General features: G+C 42.0%; 1 protein-coding gene across 2 annotated transcripts; it reads right to left on the bottom strand.

Annotated features, from left to right (window-relative positions):
* Positions 1-3638: 3638 nt before the first annotated feature.
* Positions 3639-11711, bottom strand: TM4SF19 (transmembrane 4 L six family member 19). Of its 2 annotated transcripts, none has more exons than XM_037841811.1 (6): positions 11505-11711; positions 9549-9756; positions 9058-9135; positions 7055-7224; positions 6600-6781; positions 3639-4130 (listed from the first exon to the last, which is right to left on the bottom strand). In XM_037841811.1, exons 2-5 carry the CDS (start codon positions 9726-9728, stop codon positions 6601-6603), a joined length of 609 nt encoding a protein of 202 aa, XP_037697739.1. In that variant the 5' UTR covers positions 9729-9756; positions 11505-11711; the 3' UTR covers positions 3639-4130; position 6600. The 2 variants fall into 2 exon arrangements, with proteins under 2 accessions (XP_037697739.1, XP_037697783.1); XM_037841855.1 differs by lacking the exon at positions 3639-4130 and adding an exon at positions 4156-4711 and having other exon boundaries at positions 9549-9863.
* Positions 11712-19306: the final 7595 nt, after the last annotated feature.

The following is a 19306-nucleotide window of genomic DNA, read 5'->3' on the forward strand; positions in this document are numbered from 1 at the left end:
TACAACACTTCCTCAGTCTTTCATTGACTTTCATGACCCTAAGACCTCCAAATGGTTGAAAATTACAAGTTGATTGTTTTGTAGAAGTGTCCCTCTATTTGGGTTTATCTGATGTATCATCATGATTAGATTCAAGATCTTTATCTTTGGTAGAATATCACGGGAGTTATACTGTGTTCTTCTCATTGCATCCTATCAGATGGTTCATAATATGGTCCCGTTACTGGTAATGTCCCCTTTGATCACTTGATTAAGATGGTGTCTGCCACACTTCACTACTATAAAGTAACTTTTTCCTCTTTGTATTTTATAAGTATTTTTATGTGGAGGTAATTTTTTTTTAATCTTCATTTTATTGAGATATATTCACATACCACGCAGTCATACAAAACAAATCGTACATTCGATTGTTCACAGTACCATTACGTAGTTGTACATTCATCACCTAAATCAATCCCTGACACCTTCATTAGCACACACACAGAAATAATAAGAATAATAATTAAAGTGAAAAAGAGCAATTGAAGTAAAAAAGAACACTGGGTACCTTTGTCTGTTTGTTTGTTTGTTTCCTTCCCCTATTTTTCTACTCATCCATCCATAAACTAGACCAAGTGGAGTGTGGTCCTTATGGCTTTCCCAATCCCATTGTCACCCCTCATAAGCTGCATTTTTATACAATTGTCTTCGAGATTCATGGGTTCTGGGTTGTAGTTTGATAGTTTCAGGTATCCACCACCATATGTGGAGGTAATTTGTGCCTAGGTAAATACCCTTTTCCTCATTAAACTTTCCATTTATTTATTTATTTAATCAGTGTGGACTCATGGATCCCTATTTTATTTAGTAAATTATAGTCTTATATGTTGATGTTCACAATAAATAACGTTGTCCCAGATTTGGACAGTGGAACCCCCTTCAAACTGGCATTTCTGTCCTTTTGAAATGGGCTCATCATTCTTTGAACACGTCCTTATTTTCTGGCACAAGATGTTCCAGGCTCATCTCATACTTTTCATGCCCTGGCCCTGAAATGAGCCATTTGTCCAAGGAATGCTGGTTCCTTTTAGTGGAAACTGATATTTAGAAACTGTGCCAGTTTGAATGTATTATGTCCCCCAAATGCCATTATCTTTGATGCAATCTTGTGAGGCAGACACATTAGTGGGGATTAAGTTGGAATGTTGGAATTAGGTTGTTTGCATGGAAATGTGCCCCACCCAACTGTAGGTGATAACTCTGATGAGATATTTCCATGGAGTCATGGCCCCACCCATTCAGAGTGGGCCTTGATCAGTGGAGCCATATAAATGAGCTGCAAACAGAAGGAACTCAGTGCAGCTGCAGCTGTGAGTGATGTTTTGAAGAGGAGCTACAGCCAAGAAGGACACTTTGAAGAAAGCACAAGAGCTGCAGATGAGAGACAGTTTGGAGATGGCCGTTGAAAGCAGACTCTTGCTCCAGAGAAGCTGAGAGAGGACAGATATCCCAAGTGCAACTAAGAGTGACATTTCTGAGGAACTGCAGCCTAGAGAGGAACATCCTGGGAGAAAGCCATTTTGAAAGCAGAACTTTGGAGCAGACGCCAGCCACATGTCTTCCCTGCTAACAGAGGTTTTCCGGACACCATTGGCCATCCTCCAGTGAAGGTACTCGATTTCTGATGTGTTACCTTAGACACTTTATGACCTTAAGACTGTAACTGTGTAACCAAATAAACCCCCTTTATGAAAGCCAGTCCATTTCTGGTGTTTTGCATTCCAGCGGCATTAGCAAACTAGAACAGAAACCAAGATCTAGGCACTAGGTGAGCTAGGGAATAAATGGTGTGTGTGTGTGTGTGTAAATACACATTGACATCTGTATTCATTTACACACACACACATACACACACATATACCTCCAAATCAAATCTAACACCACAGGATTCATTCTAGTTTTCTCCCTTTCCAAATTTGTAACTCCCTTCTCTGACAGTGAGAAGCCTGGCTCCCATTACCCACAATATATTTACTTATCTGATCAATCCCCTTGTTTGTAACCAATCTCCCCTTGCTGTCACTGCTCTCCCCCACTCTGTTTGGATGCCCTCCTCAGCACTTCTGAGCTCCAGCTTCCTCTCTAGGCCATGGCTGCTGCCCCCGACGTCGAACCTCCCTCAGTCCTCTTAGGCATTGATTCCCTGGCTGTCCCCTGACATGGATGCCTTCCTCACCCCACTCGGGCTCTGACGGCCCACACTGGCTCACCCTGTGAACACCCTATCACCCTGCTTGGACTTCAGACCCCTGTGCTGGGCTGCCTGGGTGTACACATCCACCCTCATCCTGCACGGCTCTGGTCCCCAGTGTCCCTCGTGCCCTCCCCAACGTGGATGCTCTTCTTACTCTGGTCACGCTCTGGGCCATCCTTTCCTGGAGCTATCTCCTGCTTCATTTGTTCCCATCTAATGGCTTTGGTGCTGAATTGTTGCGGAAATGGCAGGGGACAGAGGAGATGAAGAAAGAGAAGGGGAAGGGCCAACAGTACACTCCTCAGCACAAAGTAGGCCATCAGTGTTTCCTGCTTATGACAAGAAGAAACAGAAGATGAAAGTACAAACAAGGAAAAAGGCATAAAGTTTGAGGAAGTTTGGAGTTTGTGCTCCAGTGCCCTCTCTCTTCAATAAGGAAGCTTGCCTCTTATCCCTTTGTCCACCCAGGAGGACTCCCTGCCATTCTTCCCTTTCTTTTAATTTATTTTCCCCATTTGGATGCCAAAGAGAAAAAAAAAGTTTTAATTTTGGCATTGGTGATGTGCAGAGACACAGGTACATCAACAATGATTCATTTGCTTTTCAAGAGCAAAGCCAACTCCTTTCCCCAGTTCTCCCTTCTTCACTAAGCAATATTATGCGGGATGCTTGAGTACAGAGCCAGTGCCCTGGGAGTGAAGCTGTAAAGGCCTCCAGAAGTAGCAGGGGTGAAGACACAGGCCTTGGAGGAAAGAGATGGAGGAAGCAACAGCCATAGAAGTGTACCTGCGGGTGAGCAGGGACCGCGACTTGTATCTAGAATCCTGTTCCCAGCATTCTGCTTGCCAAGTGCATTTGCTGGGTAAACACGGGCTGGTTGGCATCTCCTCCCTCTCCCTGTTGGTGGATATTGTCATGGCAAGCCCTCTGACTAGGATGAGGGGAACAGTGTTACCTGGTGTGAGGCGAGTGGGGAGGGCTTTGCCAGGCAGGCACCAAGGACCAAGCAATTGGGGAAGAGGGGAGGGAGGGATGCAAAATGGCCAAGTGCAAGTAGGGAGGAAAGGGGAGCTCCCACAGCCAGCCCACAGCAGCTGGAGGGGAGCAGGCCTTATAGCAGGTCAGTGTGTAGTAAGGTGTGCTGGAGTCCAACTTCATTCTGGTGAAATAAGCTTTCACAGACAGCCCTGGGCACTGAACTACGTTGCTGAACGTTATGTCTGTGAGAAATGCTCTTTGTGCTCCAAACAGAAAGCTGAAGTACAATCTGTTTGAAGGATGAGCCCTTCCTTTTTCTGAGCAGAATTATAAACAAGGAAACATCCTCTTCATTTCATGGTGATACTCAAGAAGACACATGCAAAACAAGGAACAGCTTTCCTTTGTAATAACATATTTACTCGGCACTGTCCTGATGAACAGATTAGCATCAGCTCCTCTGCACAAAACCCTGGTTGGAAGCCAAGCCAGGAGCCAGATGTACATTTTGTCTGGGTAGAAAAAAACAAACAGGTGAAAGCCCATTCCAAGTGTAAGGGTGGTCCTGGGATGTAGGTAGAAGAAAGGGGATGCAGGTGCCCTCTGGAATCCCACAGAGGGCAGCCAACAGCCAGGCATGGAGGGCCTGGGACTCATGGTAGAATGAATGCAGAATTTTCTCTCCTCTCCCCACTGCCTTTCCAAGGCTCTTCTCTCTTCCCCTCACTTCCAGAGCCCTAAACTGTATTGTGACAATAGAAGATGAGCGAACTGTTCTAGCAGATAAGGACCTCTCTAGGAGACAGGAACATTGTACCCCTCACCCAATGGGATTGCACTTCAAAACTGGAACTTGTGCCCTTGGAGATCTGGGAGCATCAGCAGCTGACGAGAAATATCCACCCAAGATGCACAGAAACTGAAAAAGAAAACAACGGTCCTAGCTGAGGCAGTGATTGGCGACATTGTCCTTTGAAGTCCTGTCAAATTCGACAATAACATCATTCTGAGTTCCCTCAAAGGACGGAGGAAGCTCAGGCATGAAAGAGGCAACTCTCCACTGTCAACTTTGTGGGGCCAAGGACAGAATTCTCTCACCTGGGTGTCCTGCTGAGCCATCAGTGGGGCTGAGCCAGGATGCAGATTGTGCACCTGGAGTGTGTGTGTGCGCGTGCATGTGAGTGTGTGCCTAACATGCCCAAAACTAGATATAAATTAAGTTTAACTTCTCCGTTAATTGTTTGGAGGTGTCAGTACCTTTTTACTGCAGGAGAAGCTTCTGTGGATCTGGCACATCCTAGCCATAACCCTGAAACTAAATCAGCCAACCGGGAAATGTGAGACTTAGGGAATGCTTCCTGGATGCTGTTTGTGGGTACATAATGTGGTGTCTGGACTTCAGGACTCCCTACCAGCTCAAGAGGCTGTGCTTCTTTCTGTTCCTGACAGCTCTATCCATCCACCTTCCCCATCCTGGGTGAACCTCGTGGGCCAGCAGCTCTGGGAAGGAAAGGGTGAGATATTGTTTAGAGGGACCTGACCTCCACAAGCTCTGCTAGTTTGACTGTCAGATGGCAGAACCATGTTCCTCTGCCCTGCTCCTGAGCACTGGGGACAGAGGAACCACTGTGTTCTAGAGGCTTCCTGTGCCTCAGTAGCTCTTCACTCACCTGGGCTAGTGCTGGGACAGATGTGTGGTCCAGGGGACCATGGGAGGGTGTGTAGAACAGCCCCTGGACCCCCACAGTCCCTTCCTGGCTTTGTTCACTTTGTGGCCCTGGAGCCTGAAGTTCTCTAATTCATTTCCTGGACCTGCCCACTCCCTCTTCTCTTGCCAAGATCTATCTTCCCAGTTCTTCCCATGTTGCTTCTGCCTGCTTCTTTCTCTTTTGCAACCATCAAACTTTCCTACCGGCACTACTTTCATCCCAATCTCTGACTCTTCTCGCCATCCAGCACTATCCCCAGATCAAAAGTCCTGATGTAGGAGAGAGGGAGAGCCGTTGGCTTTCCAGGTTCCACATTATAAGCAATTGTATCACAGTCTTCCCCCCGCGCCATCCCGTGTCTCTTCCCCATGCCTTTGTGCTTGCTGTTTCCTCTGCTGGGAAAACCCTTCCTCCCTATTTTGTGGGCCCTTTCAAGAATCAGCTTAGACCCAACTAAATCCTTCCTTGAGCTCTCATAGACCCTCTCTTGAAGGTTTGTTGTTCCTCTGAGCTCTTATTGCATCCTGTGTTAATCTCGAACCCAGTCCTTACCATATGACATGCAAATTATCTGTAGATGTGTTTGTCTCCCTAACCTGGCCATGAGCTCCTCAAGCAAAGGGTAAGTTCCAAGGGCAAGGACCACGTCTTGGTCATCTTTGGATCTGCAGTATGCACGGTAGTGCGGGACACACGGAGGATGCACGGTACGTATTTGCTGAACAATACTGAACAGTAATAAACTGGTGGGCTTGAATTCCCAAGATAGGGGGTTGGGCACTAACTTCACTTTGACCTAGCGGCGTGTTCTTGGGCAGCAAGTATGTTATCCTCTAGGGCATCAACTCCTCAATCTGTAGCATGTGGCCAATTTTATGAGATTATTAGGAGGCTGAAATGAGATCATGGCTAGAGGGCATTTTATAGACTATAAGTTCCTATACAATAGTAATTTACACAATAATAATTACTTAATCATCCGTTTCTATTAGTATATCATTTTGCGGTTTATGACATAATTTAAAATGCATTGTATCATTCAATATTTGTGCAGGATTTATTATTATTATTATTGCTACAGGAATACCTAAAAGGGAAGTTTATTGATAATTCACACCCACTACCTGCAGGAAGGATTCAAGACAGCTGTGATGGTTAGGTTCATGTGTCAACTTGGCCAGGTGATTGTACCCAGGTGTCTGATCAAGCAAGCACTGGCCTAACCATTACTGCAAGGACATTTGTGGCTGGTGAATAAACCAGAAGGCTGGTTTATTGTATCATCAGTCAGTTGGCTGCAGCCATGACTGATTACATCAAAGAAGGGCATGTCTTCCACAATGAAAGAATGCAATCAGCTGGATTTAATCCAATCAGTTGAAGACTTTTAAGCGAGACAGATAGAGGACCTTCACTTCTTCAGCTGACCAGTGAAGCGTTTCCTGAGGAATTCATTGAAGTTGCCAGTTTGTTGCCTGAGGAGTTCATGGAACATCTTCATTGGAGTGGCCAGTCTGCTGTCTGCCCTACGGAATTTGGACTCATGCATACCCACAGTTGCGTGAGACACTTTTATAAAATCATATTTATAGATATCTCTTGTTGATTCTGTTTCCCTAGAGAACCCCAACTAATACAACAGCTTATGATGAAAACACACATACATGAAAGGGGGTTACCTCACGTCACACAGAGGCTGCAGAAAAGGCCCAGGAAGCTGTTGATGAAATGAATGACCACCAGGAGAATCTGGAGGAAGCTGATGCACAGAAGGACAGAGAAGAAAGACACGTGCCAAACAACAGCTTTAGAGGGCTCCAGGCACACGGAATTCCAGAGTGACTGGTCATGCAAGTAATTCCTAAAACAGATAAAGAGACCGTGGGCTGGGGATAAGTAAGAAAAGCTGAACAGCAATCCCAATAGAAAGCTTAGCCCCCTCCCCCAGCTCAGGTCACAGGCTTGGACTCTTGAGGGTGACTCTCGGGTATCACTGCACTTACAATTTTCTGAGCATCAGAGGAGCAAAATGCTAGAATGCGTGATCCAAAGGAGGCTGTAGTCCATCTGTGGGTCTTTCATCTCTCTTTTCTCTCTCTGAAAAAATTGCAAATCCAAGCTTCCATCCATTTACCTGTTATGCATGTCTTTGAAGGGGTAACCATACTTCCAAGCTTGTGTCTGATTGAAGGATGACACATCGAACATGCAAAAAGGACCATCTTTCAGGGCTACTCCAGAAGTGATAAAGCAAATCAAGGCTCCAAGCAAAGCCAGGCCACTTGACAACAGAGAAGTAAGCATCTGCAGAGGGAGGGAAGAAATCGTGACCAGTGGGGCAATCTGGATGTATAACTTCTCTGGTGCTCAGGCTTCCTCCCATCCTATCCCATGAGGATGATCTTACACATGGCACCTCTTTTAAAGCCTAAGCAAGTTGGGGTGGCTAATGAGGGGTCACTGGGTAGAGTCAGCAAAGAGAAGGGACTGAGAAGGTGGGCACACGGGCACTTGGACCAGGATCTCCCTGACTCGGCGGGCTCTTCTGAACCTCTCAGGCAGGTTGGCATAAGAAATCTTTAATCTCAGACTGCACTTCACACTCAGAATTCAGCCTCTGTGTTGAAGGGTCAGATTGGTTATCGTATGCCCACCTCTGACTCATCTAGGAAGTTCTAAACTTCTATCCCCTGATTCCTCTTTTTTTCAAACAGAAAGCAAGAGGGAAAAAAAAAAGAAAAAAAGGAGGATGGATGGAGGGAAGGAAGGAGGAAAAAAAGGAGGGAGAGAAGAAGGAAGGAAGGAAAAGAGGGAGGGAGGAAGGAAAAAGAGAGAGAGGGAGAGAGGGAGGGAGGAAAAAAGGAAGGAAAATTAAGTAAAACCCTGAAATGACTCCAGGTCTATAATTGTACTTTTTCCAGTCAAGAGTTCCTTTGCTTGTTAGCCTGAGCTTCACCCACTTCCCCCCCAGAAAAGATAACAATAAATTTGTTTCCTCGGCAGGATTCTAATTTGCTTCCATATTGGCTTCTTTCTTAGGGTACTAGATTTTCTTTTCTCCCTCCAAAAATTACATATTTTAAAATTTTGAATAAAACATGCATATGGTTTTATATAGAATCATAGAGTCATGTTCCCACTGATGTCAAGCTTGTTTGAAGCTTGGGAGGGGCCAGAGAAAGGTGAATAGTAAGTTTTGACTCTGAGTTAAAAGAGTCAAGATGAATTAGTCTGCCATAAGCCCATGGCAGTGGTTCTCAAAATGTGGCCCCTGGACCAGCAGCATCATATCACCGGGTTACTTGTTAGAAATGCACATTCTCAGGCTCCATCCCAGATCTACTGAATCAGAAGCTCTGGGGGTGGGACCCAGCAACCCATGTTTTAACAAACCTTCCAGGGGATTCTGATGCACATTAAAGTTTGAGAACCACCTGCCTAGGGGAAAACCAGACATGAATGAGAACAGACAGTGAATGAAATGCATGGGTATTTATCTTTAATTCTTTAATACATGACTCTGAAACATTGGGGTTCCTGATATGAGGGCTGCAGATATCGGAGGAGGCTGCAGAGTTACTGTAAAGGATCCACAAATTTATGTGTCTGATACTGAGTAAGCAATATATCTTATACATAGATGTACTGAGATTTTTCAAATTTACGGAGATGCTGTCATTAATAAAATGCAAATTTATTCTGGACCTCAGTTTCATCATCTATAAAATGGAGTATTTGGACTAGAATCTATTCACTAGCGATCACTATCTTTCAGCTAGAAGAAAACATGAAATAAAATAGCCAGGACATTTTGTATCAGTGATTCATGATTACAATGCACTTAACATGTCCAGATTGTTCAACAGACTAAAAATAATAAGAGTTCCTCACATGTGTATAGACGTTTATGGTTCACTAAAGTACTCCCTTGTTCATCCTTTTAACTTTCATTTGATAGATGAAGACCTGAGGCTCAGGAAGTTTAAACAACTTGCCCCAAAGCTTAGTGTTGTTAAGTAGCATCATCAGGACTTGGCTTCAAACCCCAAGACTGAAATTCCCTCTTTACTACTCTGCCTCTAGAGTAGTAGAATGCAGGACATTCCAGGTATTAGAATGGCGGAACCTGGTGCTTACACTTTGGCAGGGCCCACTCTTACTGAAGCAGCCATATCTCCAGCCCATCAAGGAGATGAGAGTAGCTGCAGTGAATACCTGAGAGAAGAGAGAAGAGTGTTAAGCAGAGATTGGATAATTTAGGTTTCTAGCTATAGACCGAGGCTTATTTAGGTATTGAAATAGAGTGGTTAGACTCCTCACATGGACTCGATTGTTCTGTATTTCCTAGAGGATTTGGCTTTTGACCATCAGGACCCAATTTTGGATGACTAGCCTGATCTGATTCTGTGGATGGAAAACGTCCACATCCAGCCTGCCTAGTCTCCACGCAAAAATGCAGGAACCCTTGACAAGTCTTCCCATAGTTCCCTACCCCCTGGATTGTCTATGGACCCAAGACTATCTTGTTTGATCAAACTTCGTTGCAGGGAATTCAAACACTCTTCCCCCACACCTCCCTGTTCCCTCCTCTCTTGGTAATCCATACCCAGGGAACCCCAGACACTTACCATGAGGCCTCCTCCCCAGAGCCCAGAGCCCAGCATGGCATGCCTGCCAATGAGTCCCCTCAACAGGTAGGTCACATCCCAGTTAGGAAAGAGGAGCACCATGTTGGCACCAGCAGCAAACACGGCTGCAGTCCCCAGGCTCAGCCCCAGGATGCGGGAGCAGGTCCATGAGCATGCCATCACAGAAGGAGAGGACAGTGTCCTGGAACTGATGGAAGGAGAATCTTGGTAGCCCTGCTGCTGGGAACGTGGAGTAGGGGAACCTCCAGTAACAGAGGATGGCGTGGGGGAAGTAGGCTGTAGAACTATCACCTCCTAGGGTCAGATCAAGGAAAGCCAAAAAACTTTCTTAAAATCTCTGCCCCTCATAAACCCTCCTCCAATGTATTGGGCTTAATTGCTCAATTCTCTGACAACCCTCACTCCCACAAAACACTCCCCACCCCATCATATTTTGTTTATATGTCTATTATAACTAGTGATAATTTCTATTTGGTAAAGAAATAAAAAATTTTAAAGGTGCATTCATCAGGTCCACTCTGCCCTTTCTGTTCAACATTGTACAGGAGGTCTTGACCAGTGCAATAAGAAAAGAAAAAGAAGCGAAAGTCATAGTTTGGAAAGGAAAAAGTAACATTGTCATTATTCACAGATAACATCTACATAGAAAATACTAAGGAATCTACAGTGAGCTTAGCAAGGTCATAGGATAAAATATTAATATATAAAAGTTCTATTGTATTTCTAATATGAGCAATGACAAATTTGAAAATTGAAATAAAAATACCATTTACAAGAGCATAAAAATTAAAATATTTAAGGATAAATGTAACAAAATATGTGCAAGACCTGTACATTAAACATAAAACATTGCTGAGAGAAATTAAAGAAGACCTAAGTAAATAGAGAGATATACCATGAATCAGAAGACTCAATAATATTAAGATATCAATTCTTCCAAAACTGATGCATAGATTCAATGCAATCCCAGTCAAAATCTTAGCAGTGTTTTGTTGTAGAAGTTGACAAGCTGAATCTAAATTTATATAGAAATGCAAAGACCTAGTCTAGCTAAAACAATTTTGGAAAAGAATATCAAAGTCAGAGAACTTGCACCATGTGATTTCAAGACTCAGAAAGCTACAATCAAGACAGTGAAGTAGTGGTGTAAAGAAAGACACATAGACCACTGAACAGAAGAGAGAGTTCAGAAATAGACCCATACATACATGATCAAATGATTTTTTTGAAAAAGATGGTAAATCAGTGGGAAAAGGAAAGTTTCTTCAACAAATGGTGCTGAAATAACCCATATACAAAACACACACAAAAAAATGTACTTTGACTATTACGTTGAGTCACATTTGAAAATAAACTTCAAATGAATCATAGACCTAAACTCAATTAAATTCCAGAAGAAACCATAAGAGAAAATCTTTTGGATTGTGGGTTAGATAAGATACAAAAAGCACAATCCATTAAAAAATGATAAATTAGACTTCATCAAAATTAAAAATTTGCTATTTGAAAGACACCATTAAGAAAATGAAAAAGGCAAACTACAGACTTGGAGAAAATATTCAAAATACATATATCTGACAAAGGACTTGTGTCTAAAATATATAAAGAACTCTTAAAGCTATACAATAAGAAGACAAACAACTTGGTTAACAAATGGGCAAGAGCTTTGGACAAACACTTCATGTCATCTCACAAAAGAAGATATGTGATGACAACTAAGAACATGAAAAGATGTTCAATGCCATTCATCAAAGGGAAATGCAACTTAAAAGCACACCCAGTAGAATTGTCACCACTAAAAGTCAGACCATATCAAGTGTTGGTAAGGATGTGGAGTAACTGGATATCTATACATCACTGATGGGAATACAAACATTCTACAGCTGTTTTGAAAAGTAGCTTAGCAGTTTCTTATTAAATTAAGCATACACTTACCTAACAATCCAGTAGGTTCACTCCTAGGTATTTTTCCAAGAGAAATGAAAACATATGTCCACACAAGGACTATATACAAATGGTTGTAGCAGCCTTATTCATAATAACTAAAAATCAGAAATAACCCAAATATTCATCAATAGGTGAAATAGATAAATTATGGTATATCCATACAATTGAACACCCAACATCACCACCACTGCTACTACTGACACAAGGATTAATCTCAAAAGCATTTTGTTAAGTGAAAGAAGCCAGAAACCAAAGACTACTCTCTATATGGGTCTGTTTATATGAAATTCTAGGAAAGACAAACCTAAAGTGACAGAAAGCAGATCAGTGGTAGCCAGGGGCTTTGAATGGGACAGGGGATTAATATAAGGGCACAAGGAAACTTAAACTTTTTGAAGTGATGGAAATGTTCTAGATCTAGATTCTGAATATACAACTATGTATTTGAACTCATCAAACTACTCCTAAAATTGGTGAATTTCATTGTAGGTTAATTAGACATTAATAAAGCCAATTAAAAATTAAACCATCATGACTAGATGCCTCCTCCACTCCTTTTCCTATACCCCTTTCTCCCTTATCACATTTTCAACTGATATAATTGTTTCCCCTTATGGCCATAAGCTCCCTGAGTGCAAGAACCTCAGCATTCCCCTATGACACACTATCTTGCATATAATCAGAAATATATATATATGTGTGTGTGTGTGTGTGTGTGTGTGTGTATCAGAGGCTCTCTCCACGTACATACACACACATATATAATGAAATATTTCACAGTACAAATAATTAAACATAACTTATATAATATGGTCATATTTATAAGGTCTGTAGATCAATTAAATAACACCTATGTAAATACAACCAGTTTAAAAAATTAGGCCATTACCAATAATATCATCAAAGCCCCCAGGTGTGCCTTTTCTAATCCTACCACCTTCCTGGCCTTTTTCTAGGAATAGCTATACTAAATTTTGTTTTTATAATACTGTTTTATATTTTTTATTTATATAAAATAAACATTTATTTACATTTTTTATTTTTTATATTTTTTGTTTATATAAAATAAACATATTTGTTTATATTTTTATTTTTTATATCTTTTTTTTTTTTAAACTTGATTTATCCAGCATTTTGGATTTATCCAGATGGCAGCTTAGGGTAAAAAGACTGGTGCCAGATACCACATGGAGCAAGCCAATTGGTTTGGGGGTATGCCTGGCCCCTCTCTCTCGTTCCCCAGCCCTTGGTGACCTTGGCTTCCTCTAATCTTGGAGCCCAAGACTATCTCCTCCTTCTCGCCTCAAAACACCAACAGGAAACCTCCTGCCGTAAGTCCTCATATTTTAGTGTGATGAGTTCCCTTCCCCGTGTGCCGTCTCCATGGGGTATTTGCTCTGTAAGCCATATTCTCCCACAAAATAACTTGTCCCTGATGAAAAGAAGTTCAGTTCTCAATTGGGGTGGGGAAATATGAAGGAACGGTGCAGCATTTACCCCAAGAGCAGGGCTTGGAGGGCAGGTGTGGCTCAGGGCTCAGGAGGGGTGGTGGGAACTTTTCCCTCTCGGCTGGTGGATCCAGAAGACCTCTTTTCCTGAAGCAGGCCTTTCCCACAGGCCGCGTCCTCCGCAGAGTGAGGAGCTCGTCCTGCTGTCAGGAGGCAGAGAACCTACGGGCAAACAGTTCTGCCCACAGTCCGCCCTGGACTGCTGTTGTACAAGTACGTGTCTGGGCAGCCTCCCTGTCCAAGCCGTCCGGGCACTGAGTGCGGGGCGCTCGTGGCGTGTTTCTGTGTTGGGCAAAGTAACCAATGGAAGATGTTGGCAAGTGAGGACCTTAACCCATCTCAGATCTTCCCAGCTGACTGACATTTGCCAGGGGCCAAACTAAGGACTTTGAAGCAAATGCTCCATACCATGGGGAAAGGGAGACACTTTTGTTGCGGAATGGCTTTCAGCTCCCCATGAGTAAGGCCTGTCTAGACACAGAGGGCCAAAATAAATCCAATGAAAGTTTTTTCTATAGGAGAGTTTTCTTATCATGGAAGAGTCTTAGAAGGGAAAGTAAAAAATTATGGACATGCAGAGGAAAAACTAAGAACTCAAGTGTGGCCTTTAGGTAAGTGGAATCCAGAGACTCCTGGCTGTCCCATTACCCTCGTGCTAAAAGCACCGCTATGCTCCTCTATCTAGGAAGGTTGTGACTTAGTTTGGATTTCACTTCCTCTCCCTGACTGCTCCCCTACAACTCACATCACTTTTGAGAGATGCTTCCAAAAATGTGAGCCAGGAGATTAGCAAAGAGGTTGGCTAATTTGATATCTGAAGGGACAAGCAGGATCTTAAAGTAAAACCTTAAAACCAGACTTTAGGGGAGGCCCTGTTCTGACCTGAGATCCTAGCTGGGTGAACAAATTATTGGCCAGATGCCTGGGCAACAATATAAATGATCAGCTACAGCATATGGGGAAAGAGACTTCAATTTCTCTGTGTGCCTACCAGCCTCACACATCGCTCATGCCGTTTCTTTCATTCCTTTATCAGTCAGATATTTATTAAACAACCGCTATCTGCCAGGAGCTGTGTTAGGGGCTGGGGATACAAAGGTGAAAAAGATATGGCCTTTTCTCTTAAGGGACTTAACGTTTTCTGGAGACACTCGCAAGTCTGTATGCAATTATAATGAAATGTGATGTGTGCCAACCAGAGGTGTCCATTTAAGGTGTAATGGAAGCACATGGAGGAACTCCTAACCCTGTCCTGCCGTTATGAGGTAAAGCCTCCTGGAGCTAAAAGTCGGCTGACAGCAAGGCATTAGGCAGGCAAAGCCTGGAAGGGAAAGTATTATAGATCCATGCAAAGGTCTGGAGTTGACAGCGAGACAGAGGCAAGAAGTTAAATGAATTGCCTGAAGTCACATATCTCCTAAGTGGCAGAACCAGGGCTTGTTTGAATTGGAAGTTTGTTCTCTTAACTGCTAGGCCGCACTATCCCTGGCTATCACCTCACTGGATCTTTTCGTCTCTGCTTACCTGAATCCAGTGGCAAGAATCAGGGTGGGAGAGAAAGCTCCTGGAGAAGGGCTCCCTCTTCAGAGGTGCTCTTCACTCCTGCAGCTCCAGATAGGACTCCTGCCAGGCCTGACCCATCGCTCCTCTTTCAGGACTCTTTCCAGGAGGGCCAGGGAGGCTCTCTGTATATGTAGAGGTCACCCAGGGTGTGTGTGTGCACATGCCCACACCCCTACCCACAGGCCTCCATTGAAGGAACTTCCTCTCCCTAGAGAACCCTCTCCTGATGACCTACCCTCTTCTCATTTTCATGTGATTCTAAGGAAGGAAACAAGAGGCATGGGCCTGTGAGCTAAAATGTAATGAGTCAGAGGCTGCGCCCATGAGAACCACCTCACTTCCCCAAGCACCAACACTTTTCTACATATCGACTGTCCACATATTCATCTGTTTCACTGATGGTAGAATTTGGGATCTTTGGAAGAACAGTGCTGAGCAGAGCAGACACCATATTTTCCTTATCATCCTGCTTACTTTGCCCTTAGCTGACTGGTTGTGTTGCAGGGTTCCTGCACTAGCCTCAAGCCCCAGGCTACCATCATCTTGTACCACAGTCACCCCAAATGCTGAGCATTTTGTTGGTCTTTTTGCATGGGAGATCTGTGACACCTCCCACCCCCAATTTTGACAAACTAGTCAAGATCCACTTAACATGTCCCCAGGGAAGTCGTCCCATATTTCTTCACTCAGGGTTAGGCATGCTCCCATTGCACTTAATTTTTTTTTTTTTTTAATTTAGGGAATCTATATATATCTGCAGTACAATGCACAAATCTTAATTATACAATTTAATGTATTTTTATATATACACCCATGTAAATACCACACAGATGAAAATATCAAAATAGAGGATATTTCCCACTTCCCAAAAGGCTCTCTTTTGCCTCCTCCCATAATTATTCTCATCCCCAGCATTAACTTCCATTTTGGCTTTTATCATCATTGATTAGTTTTTACCTGTTCTTGAATTTCACATAAATGAAATCATATAATGTGTACTCTTTTGAATCTGGCTTTCTTTACTCAACATTATATCAGTGAGATTCATGCATCATGTTGGGGAATTCACTCATTTTTATTGCTGAGTATTATTCTGTTGCATTACTATATTACTATTTACTCTACTGTTGATGGACATTTAGATTATTTCCAATTTTTGCCTATTATGAATAATACTGCTATGAACATTCTCACATACATTTTTTGGAGGACCTACATGCTCATTTCTCTAGGGAGTATGCCTAGGAGTGAGACTGCTGGGTTATAGGGTAGGTACATATCTAATTTTTGTAGATATTGCCAGTTTCCCAAGGTGGTCCTATCAATTTACATTCCAGCCAGCAGTGTATGAGAGTTCTGGTTGCTCCACATTCTCACCAACAGTTTTAATTTGAGGCACTCTGGTGGGTGTTTAGTGGTCTTTCATTGTGGTTTAATTTGCATTTTCCTGATGAATAATGAAGTTCAGCCTCTTTTCATATGTATATTGCATATTTGGAGATCCTCATTTGAGAAGTGCCTGTTCTTTTGCCCACTTTTTATTGGTTATTTTCTTTTTCTTATTGGTTTGTAGGAGTTCTTTATAATGCCAGATATGAGACCTTTGTCAGACATATTTATCATGAATGTTTTCTCCCTGTTTGTGGTTTGCCTTGTCACTCTCTTAATGATGTCTTTTGATGATGAGAAGTTCTTGATTTTAATGAAGTCCCATATATCAATCTTTTCTTTTATGGTCAGTGCTCTTTATGTTCTCTTTCAGAAATCTTTGCCCACTTACCACTGCAAGTTGATTTACCTATGTTATTTATATGCCTGTTCCCCCACAACTGTGAGATCCTTGAGGGCACAGGCTGTATCTTACTCTACTCTGTATACCCAGAACCTAGCATAGAGCCTGGAATGTGATATGAGTGCAAGAATCACTTGATTAATGAATTCATGCACTAGATGAAGTAATACACAGTCACCATGCATAAATATTAAGTCTAATGATAAAAACAAAAGAAAAATACGGAGAAAATCCTTGATGCACAGATACGAGAAATGGTCATTTTGAGTGGCTATTATAGTTTAATTCTCTTACATTGCATACGAACTAAATTTCTATGTGTGCAGATGTACATGCCTCACATGCTAAAGCTGATAAACAAATATTGAAAAGTTCATTCAATAGGATCCAGTTTCCATTTTCATTGTAAAGAATAATCATTAGAGCTTAAATAAATTCTTGTGTCTTCCCAGGGTACTGAATTTTGAATGAAGATAACAGGCTGAGGACTCATAAAGCTTTATAAGCAGCAGCACTTATTAACTTTGTAAAACACATTTACAAATTATCTCATTGGATCCTTCTTACAAAACACTTAAAGCAAGTAAAACAATTCTTAGGTTAGTCTCATTATGCAAATAAAGAGATCATAGTGATTGGAGTAGAAGAGGGGAAAAGACCCCACTTCTGAGTACACACCTTCCAATACAGCACACAGATGCTTGAGACTTTTTTTCCCAACCCAGATTCCAAATATCATAAGCTATTTCTTGGAAGCAGCACTGTAACGCATTGGCACCTGAGAGACCTGGATTTCTATACATGCTATAAATACCTATTGGCTGTGCAAACTTGGGTAGTTTACTGAGCCTCAGTAATAGAGACTTTATCATTTTCATTCATATAACACATGCTATGTGAACTTAAGAACCCCCTACTTTATAAGTCAAGCCCTCGATCTTGTGGCTTGCTCTGGTGAAACTTATAGTTGTAAGGGGGAGGCTAAGCCCACCTATAATTATACGTAGGAGTCACCTCCAGAGAACCTCTTTGTACTCAAATGTGGACTTTCTCTCTCTAAGCCTAACTCTGAAAAAAATTTTTTCATTTATAAATTGATGTCTACCTGTCTCACAAATTTATTATGAAAATTAAATAGGATTTAAAATACCTTGAGTGACTTAGTTCTCTCCTATTCTTGGATCTCAGCTTAGCAAAAGAGATTTTATACACAGTGGTCAGAATATTTCTTAGGCATTTAGAATGGTCAGATGCTGATTCCCAGATACCACTAAGACTTTTAGAAAATATTCCTATGCCCAACCCAGTGGTTTATCTCACAGCTGACACCATCATATGGATGTCATTAAAATGGAGCTCAGGCGTAAGGACCACACTCCTCTTTGTCTAGTTTATGGATGGATGAGTAGAAAAATAGGGGAAGGAAACAAACAAACAAACAAACAAACAAAGGTACCCAGTGTTTACTTCAATTGCTCTTTTTCATTTTAATTATTATTCTTGTTATTTTTGTGTGTGTGCTAATGAAGGTGTCAGGGATTGATTTAGGTGATGAATGTACAACTATGTAATGGTACTGTGAACAATCGAATGTACGATTTGTTTTGTATGACTGCGTGGTATGTGAAGATATCTCAATAAAATGAAGATTAAAAAAATAAAAATTAAAAAATAAAAATTAAAAAAAAATTAAAAATGGAGCTCAGGAAGCAAAAGAATTTAGCCCTAATCACTTTAAGTGCCAAACTTAGTGTGGGGTTGGTGATGGCAACTGTAGGTCTTTGCTCATTAGGGTAAATTTGTGACAATTAATTCAATGATCAATCTTAGAAAAAAAGATACTCCTATTTATACACCTATATATTGCAGTAAACAGTTTTACTAAGGTCAGCTTCAGGTCAAGTTGTTCACGTCCTTGTGGTAGTCCAGATGGTAACAGAGCCCTGCTCACTGCCACAAAAGGACTAAAATATTACCTTTTTACAGGATGTAAGTGTTATTTTCTTAGAATTTGGCTCTATTGGAGACACAGCTACTAGTTATCACTTTATTGCTGACATGTCTCGAGAAAAGCAAATGGGAGTTTCAAGGCACAAATTAAGAGTGGGGACCGGGATGGGGAAATAATTTACCTAATGCCATAAAAGGCTTCCTAAAGCTGAAAGGCTTGGGAGAACAGGATAGATAGAAGTTCCATTCCAGGGATACTGTGGCCTGTGGAGGTGGGATGTGAAAAAGGAATAAAGGAAGTTAAGAAAATGGTATTCACTGGTGGGAGGGAAAGGGAAAAGATGATATAGCTAGCTAATCAGGCCAGCTGTTTTCTAGTCTTCCCCAGTTAAGAGTGACAGACTAATCAGGCTCCTTGTGGGTGGGCTCACCATCTCAATTGACAGCTAACTGAACAAGAATGCACATTCCCTTAATTGGACAGAGAGGGAGAAAAAAGGAAGACAGATGTTGAAAGAGCTTACGGTCTGCTGAAGAGGAAGTTTTTTTTTTTTTTTTTTTTTTAATTAGTGGAAAGTATTACAAACTTTAACCTGCTCAAATTAGCTTCCATCTCCACCATACCTCAGTCTCTGATGATTTCTTTTTTCTAAATCTAATGAACACTTCACTGTCCTTTTTACCTCACCTCTAAGCAGCATTAGACAGAATTGGCCACTCCAAACTCCTTGAACATTCTTGCTTTTTGCTCCCTTGACACCCACTCGTGTTCCTCCTCTCACTGGCTACACTTACTTGACTGGGCCTCTTAATCCTGGTAATCCCCAGAGCTGGGTTCTGGACAGTCTTCTTCAATTCTTTCCCTAGGTGACCTCATCCATTCTCATGGTATTAAATCCCACTGATGATTTTAAAACCTCTAACTCCAATCTCCGTCTCTTCCAAGATGCACATGTCTAACACTCCACTTGAAAGCA

The sequence above is a fragment of the Choloepus didactylus genome, chromosome 1 (genome assembly GCF_015220235.1).
Source record: "Choloepus didactylus isolate mChoDid1 chromosome 1, mChoDid1.pri, whole genome shotgun sequence".
Taxonomy (NCBI): Eukaryota; Metazoa; Chordata; class Mammalia; order Pilosa; family Megalonychidae; genus Choloepus; species Choloepus didactylus.

What these genes read in the sequence shown, in the direction of transcription:
- TM4SF19 (XM_037841811.1), bottom strand. Translation starts at nt 9,728, where the DNA reads ATGGCATGCTCATGGACCTGCTCCCGCATCCTGGGGCTGAGCCTGGGG. An exon ending in AGAGTGGGCCCTGCCAAAGT is followed by an intron (nt 7,225 to 9,057) that starts GTAAGCACCAGG and finishes CTCCCTCTGCAG; the next exon opens with ATGCTTACTTCTCTGTTGTC. An exon ending in TTCAAAGACATGCATAACAG is followed by an intron (nt 6,782 to 7,054) that starts GTAAATGGATGG and finishes TATCTGTTTTAG; the next exon opens with GAATTACTTGCATGACCAGT.